At 24.0% G+C, this 23,304-nt stretch overlaps 1 protein-coding gene across 8 annotated transcripts in view; it reads right to left on the bottom strand.

The window, feature by feature from the left end:
* The window catches only part of LOC112692552 (obscurin), a 70,416-nt gene that overhangs the window by 25,792 nt on the left and 21,320 nt on the right, over window positions 1-23,304 (bottom strand). For 4 of the 8 annotated variants that reach the window (XM_025567249.1, XM_025567256.1, XM_025567252.1 and 1 more), the window contains 23 exons: window positions 17,726-17,875; window positions 16,382-16,552; window positions 16,227-16,296; window positions 13,445-13,540; window positions 7,610-7,702; window positions 6,810-6,974; window positions 6,469-6,609; window positions 6,240-6,402; window positions 5,062-5,148; window positions 4,553-4,825; window positions 3,854-4,078; window positions 3,669-3,755; window positions 3,222-3,464; window positions 3,018-3,159; window positions 2,767-2,951; window positions 2,456-2,701; window positions 1,978-2,389; window positions 1,627-1,914; window positions 1,269-1,553; window positions 1,035-1,210; window positions 686-973; window positions 370-462; window positions 72-179 (listed from right to left, as the gene is read on the bottom strand). In XM_025567249.1, coding sequence (XP_025423034.1) covers window positions 72-179; window positions 370-462; window positions 686-973; window positions 1,035-1,210; window positions 1,269-1,553; window positions 1,627-1,914; window positions 1,978-2,389; window positions 2,456-2,701; window positions 2,767-2,951; window positions 3,018-3,159; window positions 3,222-3,464; window positions 3,669-3,755; window positions 3,854-4,078; window positions 4,553-4,825; window positions 5,062-5,148; window positions 6,240-6,402; window positions 6,469-6,609; window positions 6,810-6,974; window positions 7,610-7,702; window positions 13,445-13,540; window positions 16,227-16,296; window positions 16,382-16,552; window positions 17,726-17,875 — 4,187 coding nt within the window. The remainder of the gene's footprint in view (window positions 1-71; window positions 180-369; window positions 463-685; window positions 974-1,034; window positions 1,211-1,268; window positions 1,554-1,626; window positions 1,915-1,977; window positions 2,390-2,455; window positions 2,702-2,766; window positions 2,952-3,017; window positions 3,160-3,221; window positions 3,465-3,668; window positions 3,756-3,853; window positions 4,079-4,552; window positions 4,826-5,061; window positions 5,149-6,239; window positions 6,403-6,468; window positions 6,610-6,809; window positions 6,975-7,609; window positions 7,703-13,444; window positions 13,541-16,226; window positions 16,297-16,381; window positions 16,553-17,725; window positions 17,876-23,304) is intronic. The other 4 variants (XM_025567251.1, XM_025567250.1, XM_025567253.1 and 1 more) reach the window with 4 other exon arrangements.

Genomic DNA, 23,304 nt, shown 5'->3' on the forward strand with positions numbered 1-23,304 from the left:
GTTAATTACTATAACTATGAGGACACCCTAAATTTTTCTCAGTTGATTCCTGAAATGAATTGCGTACCCACCTATATTTTTTATTGATGAAATACCCATTTTTCTATCTTCAGCCACATTTATTTCTATTAATTTTTCTTGGGTACCTTCTGAACTGTTGATATTGATTGGCCATAACACTAATAAATTTAATTACTTTTTTTTTAACATTTACGTATGCCATTGATTTTTAAAATTACTAGCAACTTAAGCTTTTAGCATATATACCATACATCTATTCTACTATTTTATTAAATCCCATAGATTTATATGTAGATAACTATATAATTATAAAAGTTCTTATTTACACAACACATTTAGGTAACTAACCTTTTTCCTTTTTATCTATATTTTCTTTGGTATCCTCATTTACATTTTTATCTGATTCATTATCATCATCGTTGTAATCAGCCGATTGTTTTGCTAAGTGAGTTGAAGTCATGCAAAATGCAAAATTATAACATTTAAAATAAAAAATAAAACTTATAATAATAAGCTCATATAGGGTTGGGTCAATCAAGTTTAAAATCAAACATGTTTAGAAGTCATGCTTTATCATAATTACTTAGTTATCAATATTTCACAGATATAATACATTTTATATTTGTTTTAAATATTATATTTAATGCTGTACATTATGACTTACCTAGAATATTTACAATACTCTTAGTAACAGCTGTTCCCATTTCATTTGTGGCTCTAACTTCATACTCTCCGCCATCTTCTACTTTTACAAGATTAACAGTGAGACTGAAATTTTCTACTCTTTTTTTGTCTTTTGATATTTTGATATGAGCATCACTATGTACTTCTTTACCATCCTTAAACCATTTAATTTCAGGTATAGGACTCCCATAACAGGTAACTTGTAATTTAAGCATTCCTCCTTCAGTTACTTCCATGTCCTTCAATCCTTTCTTGAAATTAGGATGTGCTACAAAATATCAATTATTAAAATTGTTAAACCAAAATAGTAGATTTATGTTTGGTCTTACACATGACAGTAAGAGTTGCTTCTGAATCATAAGTTCCAATTTCGTTTGTTGCTCTACATTTATATGACCCAGATAATTTAGTTTTAGCTTCTTTTATAACAAGTTTGAAATTATCTCCATCTTCGATACATGTGAATTCAGTAGTTGTTTCTGTTATTTCTTCTTCTTCTCGGAACCTAATTAAATTAATAAATATAATAGCATTTATTTTCTATATATATCACTTAATTTTACCATTTAACTGATGATTTAGGATAGGAATTAAGTTTTACTGTAAACTCTACATTAGTATCTCCTTCCACTGCTTTTACATCAGTTAAAGGAGTTTCAAAAATCGGTGGACATTTGACAAATAATTTTCCTTCGCTTGTGTTTTTTCCAAACTCATTTCTTATTTCACATGTATATTTGCCAGAATCCTCTCTTGTAAGATTACTAATTAAAAGTGTATGAACATCTCCTACAGCGTTTATTTTTGTATGAATTTTATCTGCGATTATAAGTTTATCTTCAAAATACCTACAATAATTGAACAACTATATAATGATTTTAATTATTTAGATAATATAATAAATATGGTTATGTTTATTACCACTGCACTTGGGGTGGTGGATCTCCTTCTACTCTCACGCTTAAAGATACATAATCACCTTCAAGGGTTTCTACCTCTTTAGCCAAAGCACCGATAAATTGAGGTGGCATTTGGAGATTAATTTGGCAAGCATCAGATATTTGGCTGAATTGATTTGAAGCTACCACAGAGTATAATCCAACATCTTCCATTTTACAATCTTGAATAATTAAAGTATAGATACCTGATACTTCATCAGTGACATACTTAAATCTATTCGACTTCTTAATAACTTTGCTGTCTTTATACCTTTAAAAATATAAAATAAAATTTTTAATCGAATATACAAAGCATTACTATGTAATATTTTACCATTGAACTATTGGTTTTGGAGACGCTTCTATTTCTACTGTTAATGTAATATCTTTTCCTGTAACACCTTCAAAATCAGTTAGATTCTTTTTGAATCTCGGAGCGGCTTTTATTAAAAGGTTAATTGTTTCAGTCGCTGATCCTTCATCATTTTTCGCATATATTTTGTACTCTCCTTCATCTTCGACCTCAACATTTTTTATTACCACAGCAGCAATGTCATCTTCAAACATGATTTTTATTCGTTCATTTTCTATTAATTCTTCATCATTTTTGAACCATACAATAGTTGGAGACGGGTCACTAGTTACTTTAGCTTCAATAATTGCTGTACTTAGAATTTTAGTTTCGAGTTCTTTAGATTCAATTGTTATTCTTGGAGCATAAGGCAAATGTATATCTTTTACAACTCCTAAAAAATAATCAAAGTTAAATAAAATTACACGATTGTACTACTCAATTAAATGTATAATTATACCTTGAACACTTAGTTCAGCACTGCATGATATTTTTCCATGACAAGTTGAAGCAATACAAGTATATAATCCAGCATCTTCTGGTTTAACATTTTGGAAAACTAAGGCTAATGAATCCTCATCATCCTTAAATAATACTTTAAATCGTTCTTCTGGATTAAATGGCTTTCCGTTTTTCAACCATGTAAATTTAGGAGTACCATCAACTGGTATATCAGTTTGCATACCAGCCCATAAATCTTTTTCGTCTTAAAAATAAATATACAATTATAAAAAGTTTTTGCTAAAATATTAAAATTAAATAATTGCATACTAGTGACGGTAACAACGCAAGAACACGATTCTTCTGAGTATTTGTTACTGGCTACCACTCTATATTCGCCTGCATCCTCAGGTTTTATATCGGGAAGTATCAATTCATAAAGACCTTGTTCTTTATTAACTTCTAATATTTGTACTCTTAAATCTTCATCTGTTATTTCTCTATCCCCTTTAAAACTAAATAAATATAAAATTATTTATTACATATTAAAAGAGTAAATTTAAATAATTAGGTAGTTTTACAATCTCAATTTTGGTGATGGGTTTCCTTTTATTTCAATCATAAATCTAGCATGAGTATTTTCTAAAAGCTCAGTGTCAGCGAGTTTTACAGTAAATATTGGAGCGTTTGCTTTAGCCCTAGCTTTTTTTTCAGAGGCTGAAACTAAATGTTCATAAGTTTATATGGTTGTTTTTTAAATGATTAAACAATATTTTACTACGTACGATTTTCAACAAATAATAGAGCTGTGCTTGTAGATTCTCCAATATCATTTTCAGCTTTAACAGTATATGTTCCTGAATCTGACATAATTACTTTATTCAATTGCAGTTTATACAAATTTTTCTCTTTATCTTCAATTATACTAGATCGATCAGCAATAGTACTTGGTAAAGGCATGTTATTTTTCAACCATGTAACTTTTTTAGCACCTTCAATTTCACATTCGAAAACTGTATTTTCTCCAACTAGTAAAAATACAGATATAAGTAAAAGTACTCATGAAATATTTGATTCAGTATTAATTATAAAAAGCAATTATTATTTTTTGATAAACATCATATAACAATATAAACATTTTACTATGCTTTTCAATCTACATTGGCCTGGGTTAAAATATAAGCATATTTAAAAATAAATTTAAATTCGGATTACTCTCACGTGTTTATCACCTGCAATAGAAGATTCATTATTCATTGATCTTCCTGATTTAAATTCACCCTTACTGTCCCACCATTCTTTACACTCTTCAATATTACCTTTTTATTTAATGACATATTTTATCAATAGTTAAATTAATAAGAAATTACTTAAATTTAAAAACGTATTTAACACAATTAAATATTTGCTTACAAACCTCCATGACTGTTTCCTTTAATGTTGACATGGAAGAATGGTTTCGATACCCCTTCGATGTATTTTAATGGTTCTGGTTCAATTACTTCATCAGCTGGAGAAGGAGACCTTTCAGGTGGAGGAGGTTCTACTGGAAGAACAGGATGTATATCTGGAATAGGTACTTCTTTTACTTCTTCAATAACAACTTCTTGTAGTGGAACTGGCATTTCAATCGCTGGGGTTTCTGTGAAATAATAATAGGTATAGTAAAAAAATGTAATTAAATTGTATTGATTCTATTTGTAAGGAATTGTGTTTATAATTATACAATTGTATAAGAATAAAATGGTCATATTTTTCTAAAATTGATCATATTGTTATTTAGAGTAAAAATGAATTGTATAAAATAAATTAAGATAAACAATTTCAGACTACATTTTAATTATTCACCATTTGATTTCAGTAAAACTCAAACGGTAAAATCTAGCAATTATTTATAATTCAAATTTAATTTTTTGAATGTTTTATTAATTTTCCTTAAAATATAAAAACAAGTATATTAATATAAAATAAAATTATACAGTTCAAAATTGTTGAAAAAGAAAATATATTAATATTATAACATTTTAAACTTATTATCTAAGAAAATTTAAAAAAATAATATTCTTTTATATTCCTATTTACTAGAGTAGAGTAATTAGTTAAATTATTTACTCACCTTCAACTTTGACTTCAGGTTCTAGCTTTTTAATGGGTTCAGGAGGTGACGTGCATTCAAATATTGGTTCTTTAGGGGGAAGTGTAAGTGGTGGACGTTTTGGTTCTTCAACGTGCTTCAGTGGTTTCGGTGCAACTCGTCTTTCAATAGGATCCAAACCTTCTTCAATTTCTGAAGAGATATCTAATTCAATTCCTTTAAGTGGTTCAAATAAATCTTCGTCTTTTTGTTTTTGAACTTTAATGTCGTCACTGTTGTGTTCAATATTCGTTACTAAAATAAAATTATGAATTATAAATTAAAATTATCGATGAAAAAAGAATTATTAATCAATTAATAGCTTAAAGCATAGGTATGTATGTAGATGTATTTATTTCTACATAAATGCGCAATCTAATAGCAATTCGTATTTTATTTTTTTGATAAAGTATGCTTTTTGGTCGATTATAGTATCAACAGTTAAGGCGTAATAGCACAATAAAAGCTCAAGTATAGTTATTTTTATAAACCTGTTTGAGAAGATTTACGAGTAGTTTTTTCAGCTATAGAAATGTATTCTTGCTCCCAATATTGGTCTTGCAGATCTTCTTTTTCACCTTTTAACCAATAATCTCGTTTTATAAAATATTGTTTAAAATATATATAAAATTTATGAGAGTTATTAACAATTTACCAATTAGTAGTATTAAAAACGATTATTTGGATATTTTATTACTACATGATTATTTTTCCTTTTCGTGCGTTTGTATAATATTGCGAAAATATTTGTGACGATTAATTATTTATAAATAAATAAACAAATAGTTTAAATATAGAAAAAAATTAATAAAATATTAGTCTGGAATATTATTATATTTGTAAAGTACAACAGGTTATGAATTAAAAAATAATTACTAGGTATTAACAGTGGCGTTGGAAGACTCACTAGCGCCCCTGGCAAACTTAGAAAATAACGTTTTTCAAACAATTAAAATTTGATGCCACGATATTTTTTTAACTTTTAATTTTACTAATATTTTTAAGTATACAATTTATACTTATAAGTTATTACATTGTTAATTTCAAATTTTGAAAATTTGCAATTCTCGCTTTATGACTAGCAAATTTATCGATAATTTCTTTATATGAAATTTTTTATTTAAATGTTCTTGCGCTATTTTCATAATTGCATCATTTAATTCACACGCAGTGTGTACAAATAGATAACATCAACGTATTTCAAAGAGCACAATGAAAAAATTTCGATTTGATTGTAGAATAAAAATGTGACTTTCGCATAATTTGACGCCCCTTTGCAATTCACGTAGGCACAGTTCGCCATACTCTCACTACGCCACTGGGTATAAACAAAGTTAATAAAATTGTAACTGAATATAAAAAAATAAAATCAAATTCATTCATTATTATAATAAATCTAATAATCTAATAATCTAATAATCTAATATCTAATATCTTTTATATCACATGTAACATTAGGATAACTGCTATTTCATTAGCAACAAAAACATTTAGTAATAAATGAAATAAAGTGGAAAAGAAAGTATACATAGTTAATGGTAGTAAATAAGAAAATTGGTTGAAAAGTAATTGTAGATGTAAAATATATCCCAAAAGAAATAAATAATTATTTTTTCTATCTGATAAATATAGCCCGATATTTCATGAAATCATAAACTGAGGCACTTACGTAAATCTTGTTTATGTTCTTCAATTTCCGTTATCCATTGGTCTCGAATTCCATCTTCATTAGCTCTAAAGGTGAAAGGATAATTACCAACTTCTCCTTGATTATGATGAAGAACCCATACACGTTTGTTATCTGGTGCTGATTTCACAGTCACTTCGGGTAACTAAATAAACCGAAATTGATAATACTAAAAATTTGATACTTTTTTATAGGTATTAGAAAAAATTACCCGAATTATATCTTTTAGAACAAATACAGATTTATCTTCAGTTATTCGGCGAACTTTACATACAAGTATTCTAGATTTGAATAAAAAGCAGTATCGTTGATGACCTTTGGGATCTTCGGCGTCTTGTACGTAATACCATCCCTACACGGTTTAAATAATTAAACATAAATAATTAGATAATAATAGTTTATTTAAAAGTTTCAAGCTATAGATTTTTCAATTCTGAATAAAACATCTTACAAAACACATGTTAAATAGATAGAAAAACGACAGACTTCAACAACATTTGACCTTCGTCGGTATTTATAAACATTTGATGTTTTATGACGTGGACCACTTACGTGTTTTAATAATCGGCCCAATTTATGTATAGTGCCATGAAATCCTTCGATATTAGTTAAGAATTTTTTGTCCGTGTATCGGTGTGGTATCGATAGCATCAACTCAAGAGCTCTTTCTAAGTCGGTGGTATCTTCTCCAATAAGCAATGAATACTTTACTAGTTCCTAATAGAATAAAAATAACGAATATTTTATGTGGAATAAAGTTAGTTTTAAAATTATTTAAAACAAATTTTACTTTTTATGAATTAATTTTTTTTTTTTTATAAAAATATAATAATGAACAAAGAAATCATTTGAAATTGTAAAATGTAAAATAATGTTAAAATCGATTTTAATTCAGAATTTGTTGGCGTTACAGTTAAAAGCATTTAATAAGTATTGAAATGATTTATAGGGAATTTTTTACAAACATATAATCTTATGAAGTAGCAAATAAAGTTTTTAGATTTAGAAATAAAATTCCGAAGATTTAAAGAATAATAAATTGTTTATATTTTGTACAAAAAAAAAAAAAAAAAACAACAACAGTAAAATAAAAAAATTAATGAGTTCCCAAATGTTATTTTAATTAACTTTATTCGGTTATGTTTGATATTGATTCCATTAAAAATGTATGTATAAAATAAATTTTTAACACAACTAAAATTATTAATGATATTTAACCTATATTTTTAACATCATATTTTCTGTTTTCCAAAGTCTAAGTCAATATTCAGTTATTAAGGGACTGTATATGTAATTATCACATTTTTTCATCATTTTATAATTGTTGAAATACATAGTTATTCATGACTAACCTTAAGTAGTAGTTGATAATCATTTATTCTTTGTATAGGTAATTTTAAATGTTCTGAAAGTGATTTATCATCAGCAAATTTTAATCTTTCATCCTGAAATTTAAACAAATTTTGAATATTTAATATTACAGATAACTTTTTTTTTTACTGGTGACCGAATTCAACCTGACAACAGACAGTGTAAAAATATACTGCTGATGAATTTTCAGGAAATCGTCACAACAAGTGTGAGCGTTGCATGTATAAATAAAAGTAGACTTCGCAGCTCTTCCGTTATAATCGTGTTCATATATATAGCATGATTTAAAAATAAATAATCGCATACTAGTTCCCTTGTGTTCTATTAATTTTCTTAATTGGTGTAATAAACATAAAATTATATAATATAAATCGTTTTACATTTTTCACTTAACAGAAATAATTTATATTTTAATTATATAACAATAGTACCTAAAACTATGTATAATTAGAATATTCTTAGACATAAAAAAATAAACATTTGTATTTTTAATATTTTATACTATATTTTATATCTAAGTATTTTTAAATATATTATAAACCTTTATTCTTATATTCTTAGTATATCAATATCTGAACAATGATATTATTGCATTAATATAAATCTTAATAAGTACATTTATATAATGTGTACCACCACCGATATTGAGTCTGCCAAAATAGTGGTGATTATCATTAGTAAACATAAAATTATCATCGAATGGTGTATTTATAGTTACTTCATATAGCTATCATTTTACTTCATTTTTTTTATAACCAAACATTTTGTGAATAAATTTTTGAAATTCTAAATTCAATTTTAAAAGTCTTCATTAAAACAAATCGATTAAAATTACTAATAGTACATTATAGGTAATGCATAATTAGTAATTGTATTCAATAGCTAATATGTTTACTAAATTTGCGAGTTAAGTTAGTTTAATATAATATTACAAAATATTTGAATTATTCAGTTTATTATTTATGAATAAGTTTTTAATAATTAAATTACTGTTAATTATACCGTTTTCTTGGAACAATCTCAAAAATACACTATCTTTAAATAAGTTGAATTAAATATTTAAATTTAAATTTGAGTATAATACTAGAAACAATAAGTTGTACTCATATTCAAAATAATTTTTAAAAATATTTTAAGCACCCATGGTATAATATGGTAACACATCACATTGATAAATAACGAAAGTTAGGAAGTAGCCAAATTTTTTTTACAAGTTATTTACTATGTAGTATGGATCGTTTACATTATTAATTAGGAATTTTATTTCTTAGTGGTACATATGATTTCATGCGTTTACAAAGAACATTTTTTTCTTTTAGTGTTGTGTTCACGTTTTTTGGTAAATCTAATGTTCTATAATTGGTACTATTACTAATATCTATGTAAACTAGAATTTTGCAAAAACATCTATGTTTTAGATCGATACATGGATATATATATCGATGCTTAAGTTCAATGTTTTATTTTTTTTTTTAAAAAGCATAAGTGCCGACTAATAAAAAAATATTCGTGATTCCCATCATAATGTTCTATATTAAAATCTGATAACTGATGTATATTGTCCATGGTTGTAATCTGAAATCATGATTATACACAAGACGTATTGAAGATGTATAATTTATCAATACACCTTGATTGTAGATACGAATTAATATATATCCAACAACCGATGATAAGAAACCTTAAAACTACAAATGAAGATATATATATAAACCTTATATAAGTATTCTTATACGTTAATTTGTGGTTGTAGATAAGTTACTTATCTACTATAGACTTATTCTGTGTTATCCACAATCGTGCTATTGTCATCGTGTGATAGTGGAATAGTTGCACGAGGAAAACGCATTAAACCCATAACAAAGTAAGAATCTGATTTATACATGGGGGCGGGAAGGGGAGATCAACCCTACCCCCTGAATTCGTATTTAAGGAATTGATTTTATGTCAGATACACATTTCATAATTTTATAACGAAATCAAATTACGCTTGGCTGTGAATACTAAATTGAGGTTTTTTTGGGTCCATACTTAGTGAAAAATCAAATAAAATACAAACGTAACTTTTAAAACATAGACAGGTGTTAAAAAAAAACTACAAAAAATTTATTGATACTACTAATATAAAATTAAATTGTGAAAAATAATTAGTTAAATAATTATTAATTAATCAGTTCTTTCATAGAGCCTTAAAATCCTTGGAAATCTCCGAAAAATCTTAGGTTATCAATAGATATAATTTTAATTTTATATGCAGGTGTATTTTATATACGTATCACCAAAATTATTTAATTTTTACTAAAATTAAAAACATGTCAAACATAATTATTATTATACATAAGTATAAATGATAATAGTAAAATAAATATATATAATAAATAATAAATATATAGCGTATATGTAATTTCATGTAAAAAAATAAAAATAAAATAAAACTTTTTTATACTCTTAAAATAATAACAAAATATTATTTAATATTATTAAGTATTACAAATAATATAAATTAAATTCAATATAAATTACAATCAAATTTTTTTGTTCAAACATATGATCCCAGACATAAAAAAATATTATTTGTAATATGTAATAATTTTTATAAAATTATTTATATATTTCGATAGCTTTTATTAGTCTTTATAAGAATAGATCGTGAACTGTTAAATAATTGTGAATTATTATATTACTAATTTAAAGAATAAGTGATAAGTTCTTATTTTCATTGAATTAAAATTATTAAATATTTAATAATATAGTGACATTAGAGTTTTATGTTCTAACTAAACTCTATTTGTTAGAATTTTTAAATATTTTTGTCAATAAGTTGGTTAATGTGGTTATTTTGCACTATAAAAATGTTAAGAAATACTCTTCCAGCAAAGGATGTTGCAAATGGCTACCAGCCAATACTGTTACTTTTCTATTAAACAGTATACACCAGCCACACTCAACCTTTTTTTTATTTGGGCCTCATAAAATATTTTAAAATATTTTACAGGCCGCAAGTCGTAATGAACGGAACGGAAATTAAAAAAAAAAACTAAAAATAAATTTATATATTGTGTATATTATATAAAATTTGAAAATTTATTATAAAAAAATTAAATTAAATATTTAATTTAAATTAGTGTAAATTTTTATATTGAGATCGTTTGTTCACTATTTTGGATATATTTGGTTTTTAATTGCTACATGCAAATCGTCAAGATGTGAATCAGTAAGCCGCTTTCTGTACACATTCTTTGCATATTTCATTTTTGAATTTGCGACACACTTTGATTGTTTTATTATAACTATTTTATATTTATAATATAAGTTTTGAATTTTATATTTTACTATCAATTTAATGAGTTCTGTTTGGGCCACATATAAATCGTTGGAGGGCCACTACCTCCCGTGTGCCATAGGGTGAGTATCGCTGGTATATATCAGGGATGGGCAACTGAAAGTTACTAGAGAGCTAATTTTTAGAAAATAAAAATCCAGCAGACCAAAACATAGAAAAAAAAGATCATTAAAAATATGAAAATATAGAATAGATAAAAAAAGGCTTGAGGGCCGAATGCGGACCGCGGGTCGCCAGTTGCTCACCCCTGGTATATACTATAACATTAAATTAATCTATTATAGAAATAATACTTTTATTTAATTGATATCTGCCTCATAAATTTATTTTAGGTGAATTATAGTATATTAGTATGTATTAGCTAAATTTGTTATTGAATATTGAAATTAGCAATACACAAAGCAAGAAAAAGATTTGAAGGTTTGAGTGTTGATTTAGTTTAATTAATTAGGTTAAAAATTTTTCTTAACTAGTAAATTTTCAAATTTAAAATATAATAGCATTTAGTTAATCATTCAGTTTTATTTTAAGAAAACATTTTGGGAGTACACGATCCTAAACCCCCCACCCACCATGTTAACGACCTTGATATTATATAATAGTAATCGTAGAATATAATAATAGCCTACTTCAGAAAAATTACTAGCATTATATGTAAAATATCAAATTTTAACAATAGGCAACTTACGATGGTTACGATTTATTTTCATCAGTATTGGATAAAGAAAAATGTAAAGACTATAATTTATTTATAAATTAAATTATATTTTAAATAATCGAGGATAAGACTGGTGAATATTCATAGGCAGAACATCTGTTAAATATATTAGCAATGAACTGTTACAATTGCAAAAAAGTTAAATAATGCTATAATTTTGGTTTAAACATAACTATTTATATTATTAATACGAATTAAATTATTTAGAATGTAGTTAGAGAAACAATATGACTATTAATGGAAAATCTATTATTAAAGTTATTATTAATTAAGTGATATTATCATAGATTTTAGTATATTTATCTTTATTTTTGTGTCCATCGGGCTCCTTAAATTATTTTAAGTAAGTAGGTATACATATTTTATATTTTATAAGTTAATTAAATAATTTGAAGATAACTATATATTTCTAAATTAATATTTTAAATATAGACATGATAAATATAAATAGTAGAGTATCAACAGTGTGGATCATATATGAATTATAACACATTATAATAAAATATATGTTAATTTCTTTATAGAACTAATAAATTCAATTTAATAAATAGAAAATATAAATTAACTTTTGTTGATTGAGCTTTTTTAATTAAAATAAAAACAATTATTTTTATAAGCATTTGAAGTTCAGTGAACGGCAACATTGTCTTATGTATGAAATATAAATATTAAAAAATTAAGCTTATAATTAAATTTAAAATTGAACATTGTTATTACCAAGAATTAAACATTTAAAATTAATGCTCATATATTTTATTCCAATTATAACTTTAAAATCTCAAAAATCAGTTGAGAAAAATTACTTTTTTATAAGTATTTAAAATTTGGATTATGATGTAAGGTTTTAACTATGGGTATTCTTATCAATAATTTATGTTTATTTTATAATTTTATAAAATATATTAAACACATGTAATAGCTATTTTACTCTAATTAAACATTTAAAATTTCTCCATTTATGCACGATATACTCGTATAATCAAAAATTTTTCTGTGAGCTATGAGCACTCACATTTGAAAATAGATTTTTCATATCCTTATTTATCATTAAGCAAGTGGTTTGAGTTTGAAGATTAGTAATAGGTTTAGAATTAATCAAGCAACTTTAACGTCTGTAACTCACCAACCAATATACAAATCTAACCGGAATCGCCTATACTCATAATTGTACAGGTATACTCGTATATGATTACCGGGTTAACGATAACGCATTTTCCGAAATTAAATGTTATTTATAAATGTTATATTTAATTACATAACATTTTATAGAAAGACATATTATGTTTTAAATACTATCTTAAGAACGCATAAATTCAAATTGTTATTTATTTAAGGAAATGTTTAAGATATTTTACCATTAAAACGAAAAACTTTTATAAATTCAATGATTAGTTTTTTATTTGATTGAATAAACCTAATATTTATAGTTCGGTTAAATTATACTTTTTTTTTATTATCGATTTAAATTTACATTATAAAAAAATAATAGATTAAAATACATTATTAATACTAATAATGATCCTTATTTTATAACTAAAATATAAATGTTTTCATAAAAAATTACTACATGCATAATTGCTAATTTACATTAAAATAATATTGCCATATTAAAACAACAATTGAAATTCAAATATAATATAACAATAATAATATATTTTAAAAATAATGTGGTTGATTATAGTAAGTACATTAGTATTCAATGAATCAAAAATATATTACTCACAAATAATTACAATATATATATATTTCACTTACGTCAAAATATTCACGTACTGAATAGTTACGTTCTAAAAAATCTTGTGCATCAGGTTCCGTCTGACAATAATCTACATGCTTATCGAAATCTCTTTCCTAAAAAAGGCAATCCATCATTATTCAATATTCAATAGTATTTTTTCTTAGTTACACGACTAAATTATATTTATTATAATATTATTATTAATCATATATTTATGATTATAATTATTCATCACTTAAATAATAATGAATTAATAATTAATAAAAAAATATTAAAGCTATATTCCTCCAAAAATATCTTAAAAGTTTTAATTTGGAATTTGATTTCATTTGATATACTTATTTACTTAAACTAAGATAAAAACAATTTTTATAAGTTATATGCATCTAGTGTATCCAGGTGCATAGAATCATACCTAAAAACCTAATAACACTGGATTTCACTAATTTTAAACGCCATATTTGTCAATTTGTTAAATTTATAAAGGAGTAATGTGTAGGCAAACTTAAAACACTAAAAAATTAAATATGTGAAGAATAATATGTAACTTCAGTAAGATATAATACCTATTAATTTTTGTATTTTGTATTCATATTGGTTTTGATATTTAGCAAAAAATTTAAATTTTTTGATTTCTTTATTATTAAAAAAGCATTTAAGGTGACCAATCAATCGTTTATAAAAACATTACTTACATATAATTTAGTGCAATAGTATAAAGCATGTTTGAAAAAATGGTGGGTTACAGTATATTAAGTGAAGTTGGTTTGATTGTTAGATTTTAGCATAAAATCGGTATTAAAAATAGTTTAGTTTATACGTATTAATCTATATAATATATATATTTATAATTGTATAATATATAATCTGTACCAATATAGTATATAAAAAAAAAAACCTATCAAGTAACATGTTTGGTAAATTCCAGGGTGTACAAGCATATATTAGATACAAGTATCTCAAAGAATTATACGTTCATTGTGCAGCCCATTCCCTTAATTTAGCAAATTCAACTACTATCATCATAAACTCAGTTAAAAACGGTTTAGGAATCATTGAAAAATTACACATTTATTTTTATACTCCTAAACAAAATGCTGTGTTTCTGTTATCTATTAAAAATAGTAGTATTTGTTCAAAATTTAAGAAATTTAAACGAATATACATAACGTACTGAATACAAAGGTACGATCAGTATGATCAGGTAATCAATTCATGATTTTATTAAACTTTTTGAGTTTGTAGTAGATGTTTTAAAGTGTATATCATGATACATGTTAGAAAGATTCTTTTGCTATAGACGGTTCATTACTTTTAAAAATCATTCAACTCAGAATTTATAATTTTTTTAAAGTATAATTTTAGTCCATGTTGTTTAGGTAAAAATCATTTTACACGTTAATTTAAAATGTAATATTTTTTTGGAACTAACCAAATATATATTTCATTTATTTTATAGATCAAGTTTTCATTTGGATTTAATTGTATACATTTCTATGTATGACTTTATTAATAATAGTCAAATATATAATTTATTATTGAGCTAACTATAAAATTATAAATAATTGTGTTATTATTGACTTTACATTTTTTGGAAGTGATATAAATTGTACAGATTTTTACTAGAAAAATGTAATCCCCTCATCCAAGAAAATTTCTAATTACGCCACTGGATATGAGCAATACATTTAAAAAGGCATTTTTTTATCAAAATAAATAAAAAACTAGTTATTTGATACTGTAGTTCAATTATCTTTTCAATTTATTATTATTGAATTTATTTTAATATTAATTATATTATATCTATATGAAAATAATTTATGTCCCATTCTAACTGAAGTGTCAATACAATGTATAGAAATACTAAAATTGAATAACCATTATTAATTAAATTAGTACTTAAAAATCATTATTACTTGTTATATATTTTAATTTTTTTTTTTTTTTTTAATTAATTAAGATTGATTTTTCAATAAGCCAATATTTGTTAGACGTTAAAGTTGAATAATTTTAAAAGTAATACGAGCTCGATATATTTTCATTCTGTTTTATTTTAGGAAATATGTAAGGTTTCTAAAATGTTTTATATAAATTACATGGTATATTTTACTACTAATTAGTATTAATATTCTAATACTCTTCTTTATTATTATGGATAAACATAAGTTATTATGTTTATTATTATAACATAACTTATTTCTAATAAAAATCAGCAATGAAAAATAACAACTTTTATTATAACGTAAGTTTTTTGTCAAGTCAATGGTTAAATATTAACATAATTCCAGTGTTTATTCAGTGGGGTGACCGAGGGAGGGCAATACCTCTTGGGGAAAAATGTATTCCCCTCCCGACAATGTATGACATTATTACGTAAACTAAATATAATTGTGATGTGAAAATACGTGAAGCCAGTTATTGTACAATCGTGGGTTATTTGTGTGTCAAGGTTGATAAAAAATAAAATTAATATTTAGTTTAATATTTTTTAAAGATTTTTTTAAGATTTTTATGAATCAACGTATAGGTAGGTATCTATTTAATACCAATAAAATGAGCTTAAAACGATACTTTTACTTCCCTTAATTATTTACTTCTAAAACATACCCTCTTGGAAATTTACGATATCTCCCAGTATAGAAGGTCTGAAATAAATACTGTATATATCAATCAAGATATAACATCATTATATAATATTTGTCATAATTTTTTTTAGGTTAAAATGTATTAAACATATAGTATGTGATAATTTAAATTAAAAAATTTTGGTTAAGTTATATTAATTTAAAATATACTTACTAAACGAAGAAATGTTCGTCCCATCGTTTTTGGTTCACTAGCTGCATACTTCAATCCAGCAATGAGAACTCTGAAAAAAATATATTAAAACAAAACACTCTCAAATGTATATTTTTTGGATAATTGTTAGGTAAAAATTAAATAGAAAAACTTACGTGTTATGAAATTGTGATATTTGTTTTAAATTATTGAAAATGAGATATTTATTGTCTCTCACTATTCTAGGTGCATCATTGAACTCTAACGGATTTAAATATCTTTCAACTACTTCTTGGATATCTTGTCCGAATTCCTCTTCAGTTTCTACTAACTCACCAAGTACAACACTATATAAAAATGAATTATATTATAGATGTAGGATTAAAATGATTATTAATAAAAAATATTTCAATATTTGTATATTGTTTATATTATCCATCAAAAATTTTATTTATTTCACCTAGTTTACAACTAATCTTTATTTTTTGTGGTTCAATAACTTAATTTCTAAAATTCTTTATTAAAATTGTTTTGTGTTCTATAGAGAATCAGGCAATATGGAAAAATAAATATTAAGATAAACACTATCTAACTAATAATAAAAAATACATTGTATTAAATGATATAATTAAAACTTTCTAAATTTTATGAATTTTCAAAAATGTTCTTAATAATATCAAAAAAACTGAAAAACAGTTATAAAAATGGCAATATTTACGATCTACTGATTTTTGATAAAATAAAATTTTTTTTTTTTATTGAAACTTAAAAAATAATAATAATAAATAATAACTTTAATATAAAATATTAAAGAATAATAATTCACCATAAATTGGTGAATAGATAACCGTTTACACCAAGAATAGCGATTCGCTATAAATTACGTGATTTAAAATACCTAGATATTTTTTGAGCTATTCTTAAAGTATAGACATTTTTAAGTTTTCTTATATTTTTTTCAAAAAATTCAATAAAATAAATTTGCCAAATGTCCTGAAATTTTAATAAAAACGTCTTTGTACCTGTTACTAATTGTTAAAAAAATCCAGTTTATTTAAAAAAAAGCTCCGATTTTTAATACTAAATTTAGATAGTAAAAATAAAAATGAGGAAATTTACTTTCAATTTTTTTAAACAATAGTAAATAAAAATTTTTATAAGATTTTCTTTGTATCCAAAAAAAATCGACTGGGAAGAAAATTTTATAAGCCTTATAAAATAAAATATTGATAAAATCGAATATTTCAACAAATTTCCATTAAAAGATATTAGTTATTTTGATAATGACACATCGTAGTTTCAGAATATTTTAATACAATTTATGCAGTTTATAGACACATGCAGTTAACGATATTCAGAAATTTGAATTTTGAATTTTCAGCTAAGATTTGAACATTTATAGTGTAACCTACTTTAGGTACACGATACTAAACATTATTATCGAGGATGAAGACATCAAGAAATTGAATTCAATATTGCTCATCGTTAGTTTAAATATTTCACAAAATTATTAATCTTACTCTCTGTTAAATTTTGCATCCTTTTTGGATAAAGTTTGTCCTGCTGCGGGAATTACTGCAGTCGCTTTAGCAGGAGCATTAATTTTTTTGAGAATGTTGTTTGGTACATATCCCATTTGAGTTGGTTCATCAAGACTTTGAACCAATGACCTAAATTAAAAATTAAAACATATAATAATATAATAGTATATTATAGTTCTGATTAAAATGTATTTTATTTGCAAGCAATAGCGTAAACTAATCCAAGTTGTTATTAGAAACATTAAGTAAATTTTATTTAGTATAATTTTTTTTATTTCAAATACTCATTATCAGAGTTGGGCAGTAACGAAATGGAAAGTAACACCATTACTTTAATAGTAATGTGTTACGTAATTTCATAACAATTTTTACTATGCAACGAAAATGTAATGAAAATTATTTTATTTATGCAATTTTTATGACAACATGTTACAAATAGGTATCTACAATCTAAAAAATATTTTAACAAAAATATATTTATTTCATATTATAATATATATAGATAAAAGATTTTACTAATAAATGTATGTATACAATTTTTTTTCAATTGTAACTAGAAAGTAACGTAGCTACTTTTATTTTTTAAAAAAAAGTAATTTAATTACAGTTTTGAGTAATATAAAATATAATTTTATAAATATAATAATCACTAAAAAGTAAAGTAACTTCTTACTTTTTTAATGTAACAAACAAAAAACATTGTTTATTATATAATTACAATTTTTAATACCCGAAAGAAATTGGATGACTTCTACCTTAAGTATAACAAAATAAAAATAAATATATTGTTTTTCGAATTTGGACCCAAATGCATTTTTTTATGAAATTTATTTCCCAAAAATTTATTTTTTAGCATACTATTGACGTACAAGTCATTTATTTTCGATTAATGTTTCGTTAAATAAATTAATTGGCATTACTCCTAAAAATAATCTTTTTGCTCTTGTCTCTTTGCTTTTTGGTGGGTGTATAATGAAACACAATATATTTTATACACAGGAATTAAATTGTCAGTTTAACTAAAATTAGGACAGGGATTTCAATATGCTTTCAATTTTTTCCAGAGGTTGCTATACAATACTTGTCTAGTCACAAATCTGTAACATGTACTTTCGAATGAGAATAAGAAAATTTATTTCGCATTTTTTGATAATTTTTTGATTTGAACCTCATTTATTTCATTTTTTAGGGCATTATAATATTTTTAAGGCATTATTGGTATTTTTGAATCCAAAATTCAAACTTGAAATTTAATTTTAAGATTTTACATGCTAATGCGATTTTTATATATGTTTATATATATATATATATATTTGTATAACAAATTATAAAGTAGGTATCTTTGATATATATCTTGTATCATAGATAATGGTATTGGGCAATACAATTGTATTATAAAAATGTATATAACGAGTTTGCGATTGGCGGCGTGGTAAAGTATATTTAAAATCGCTATAATATATTCCTTTATATGTATGTGTTTAATAATTTGTCAGAGCAATAAAATCAATACTGACAATTGACGAAAACGTTCATTACAATTTTTTAGATCGTAAGTTGTAACAAGCGTGCATTTAGTTTCAATTATTTCATATAAAATGCCGAAAGTAAAATGTTCAACGGTGAGTCGATTGCGTGTTTTGCGTACAAGAGTTAGACCAAAATATTTTTTCCACCAACGGAATAATATTATTGTGTAAGATATACAACATAAAAGTTTCTACTGAAAAACGGGTTTCTATATAACAACATTTATCAAGAGTTAAAAATGTATTTGGAGTAAAACGGTTTTTATTACAAAAAGAAATAGAAGAAAAAAAACTACATAAAGTTTTATTACAGACACACCAAACAGGTCGGAATATTTTTCAATTTTAACTCGTACAATATTGTCGTGTTATATTCCATTAAATAATCTAGAAAATCTTATGTTTTGTAAATTTTTGGAAAAATATGTTTCCAACCTATGTATCATTGATGAACATTAGGAATAAAAAATATATATCTATAAGAAAAAAAAAAACTTCATAAATATTTTGATTATTGTGATTTATTATTAATGTTTTAAACATTGTTATTTGTATACGATTTTTGTAACATTACTTAAGACTTTTACATTTAATAAAAATTTAAACATTTTTTTTGAAAATATAAAAATAAATAACAGCAATAATTATATTAATAAAATTACAATTTATTTCAAAGGAAGTATGTCATATTGGACTTATTTTTAAAAGGATCACTTACTCATGTGTTATAATATAACTATTTATCTAAGTATAAATATATATTTATTTAATATATACTATGTATGCATATAATGGATTTAAAACTCTTCAACATAGATAAAATTTGATAAAGTAATTTTTTTCTGTTTTTTCCCGATGTAAAGTATCGTATATATTTATTTATTTTTATGTATTTATTCATAGTCCGTAGGTATAGACACTTGAATCAGAAGGTCTGTGCAAGTATTAGAGATCAGCACGGGCCGTTTTTTTTCGACCTGATCCGGCCCAAAACTTTAACTTATAAATTGTCGTCGTCCAGGCCCGGTCCATATTTTATTTTTTTTAAGTCTAGTCCAACCAGGCCTGTTTGTAATTTTTTTTTCAAAGTCCAACTCAATCATGCCCGTTTGTAAATAAAAATATACATCAACTGTATTTCCTTTCAGTATTGACTTGGCAGACAAAAACATTTCATAAAGACAATAAATATATTACAAAAAAAAAAATGCTAAATTTTATTAAAATTTAAAAATAAAATTATTTATAGATATAGAATACATAATGCTACAAATTAAATTAATTAGTTTTGGTTTGACCGACCCGGCCCAATGAATAATATTACGATCCCATCTATAACCAACCCGTAATATTTAAATTATGACCCAGCCCGGACTAAGCCCGGTGTGGGTCGGGCCGCGTACGGACCGAGTCGGGCTAGCCCGGCCTGTGTTGATCTCTAGCAAGTATCTACAATTTATGTAGATTTCAGAACTTAAGATATTTGTAAACTTAATTTACTTGTAAAAATTATTTCATTTAAACAATCATTTATATTAAAAAAAAACAAAATTATAATCATCAATTATTTGTGAAATGGGTATATTCTAACAATTTAATTAGATTTATGCACCAGGCATAGATAAATTTGAACATTTCTAACACTATAAATTACATACTCTTCCATAATTTTCTTAATCTCAGAGTTTTTTTTTTTTTAATTATATTGTTTGTATAAAACTAAGTTTAATAAATAATTTCTTGAAGATCTTCGGTAATAGCGAATTTAGTTACAGAATCAACTACTCTATTTTGTCTGTAAAGCATCAGAGTAGCCGAAAATTACAGTTATTTGGTAAAATTAAAACATTAGAATATTATATATCAACATACTGCATTAATTATTTAGAGATGATAATTTATAAATAATTATTTTATAGGGGTATTTAGATTCATTAATTACGTGTACTTAAATAAATAATCAAGCCTTGAATATTAATATTAACTCATTTGACTCATTCAAATTTTAATCAAAAAGGTTTTTAATTTTTTTGTATGTATATTTTCAACAAATAATCAACTTATAGAACAACATACGAGTATTATATTTGATATAAAACTTAGAGGATTATTTTCATTATAAATACATGCACATTGCATTTAAATATAAATCTATATATTGTGCATAGATATGATCTTTGTAACTTAGTAAAAAATAAATGTGATAAAAAGTCAATAATTTATAATTAAATTTATGATGTTTTACATTTTAAATGCAGTCATGGAACTATTCATTTTACTAAAATGTAAACTTTTTTCTTGTAGTTATATAAAATATTTCATTGAGTTAGTATTAATGTCAAAATGCTCTACGATTTTGGATAAAACTTCGAATAATTGGAAAGTTATGTAATAGTTTCATATAAGAAATCATTGACCAATATTGGGTAAATCAAACTCCATGCTGAACCATTTTTTAACGAATTTAAATTTAGAGTAATCACACATCGCATTCTTGAACCGAGGTGGACGAATGTTCAAAACTCAATTTCTGTAAATCACTTATTTAAATTAGTTTAACAAATAATATTGAATATATTATAATCTACAGTTACATTTGTTTTGTATTAAACAGTTGACATAGTCAATTTTACAATTGTATTTACAAATAATTAGATCTATAATTATATGTAAATAATAACGCTAATTAAAAACAAATTTTTAAACTAATTTAAAACAATTTACATGAATACAATTAAGTCATCCATCCACATTTTATATCATAAGAAAATATACACTAGGTGTTTATTTTGTATTAAATAATACAATATATTTAATAAAACAATTTTTTTAAAGGCTTTCCGTAATATTTATGCACAGTGCTTATTTTTGTCATGCTTACAATATTGTATAGTTATTAAAAATACTTTCACAATTTTGTTTCATTTAAAAATATTAATTGAATTATTTATTATTATTTATAAAAATTTAACATCACATTCTATATATTTTAAAAATAACATCAAACACAATTAACATATGTAAGTAAAAAATTATTTTTACTTAAATTACTTTTTTAATATGACTAATACCTGTTGGAACAAAATTAAAATTACAAACTACAATAATTTTCTTTAATTGAAAATACAAAATATTGATGATTCTTAAACTAATTATTCTATTTCTCTGTCAATGATTATAAATAGTCTACGGAGTTTGGAATAATGTTTACAATACGATAGGAGTAACAGGTCACCAATCAATATTAATCATGCTAGTCAATAGATAGTAATTTTATATAAAAAAATTATTAATATTAATAGGTGTATATTAAATAGAAAAATATGTTTCAATAACTATTTCAAATATCAAAGTGTTAAAGAGTGATTCCTAGTACACAGTTCCTTTTTTCATACTTTTTTTCTTTAGGCTATATTACTCCTGATTCAAAACTTCTCTTCAATTCTTGTTCTACTCCTATTATCTATTTTCTCATTAATTATATATATATATATATATATATACTGCTGATTTCCAATTAAAAAAAAAAACAAATCAAAGTGGAAATAACCACCAGATTTTACTAGATTTGTAGTTAGAATTGACGCTCTAAATTATTTTGACTATTTCGCTATAATGTTTAATGATAAAAGCAAATTAAAATAAAGAAAAAATTGTGTATTATATACTTCTATTCAAGATCAGGGTGGGCCCATCCTGTTTCTCTTTTTACCTTTAGCTGTTTTTCGGGTATATGTTTTTGTAACATCTATTTATTTTTTAATTAATATATTTTTAGATTGAAGAACTCGTGTAATTATTTGTGAAGTATAGTTTTCAATTATTTCAAAAAATATTTCAATTTTCGTCATTTAATGGATCACCATTTTAATTTAATTATAAATACCAAGTAAGCCGATGATTTAAAAAATGTTAAGCTGTCAGGTTTACACTGTCAGAGACTTAAAAATACATAATACAACATAACGTATTTACAACAAATCAACCAAAAAAAAAGTCTGATTATTTTGTTTCTTAATTATTTCTAAA

Source organism: Sipha flava, unplaced genomic scaffold (assembly GCF_003268045.1).
Source record: "Sipha flava isolate LNK unplaced genomic scaffold, YSA_version1 74_pilon_pilon, whole genome shotgun sequence".
Classification (NCBI taxonomy): Eukaryota; Metazoa; Arthropoda; class Insecta; order Hemiptera; family Aphididae; genus Sipha; species Sipha flava.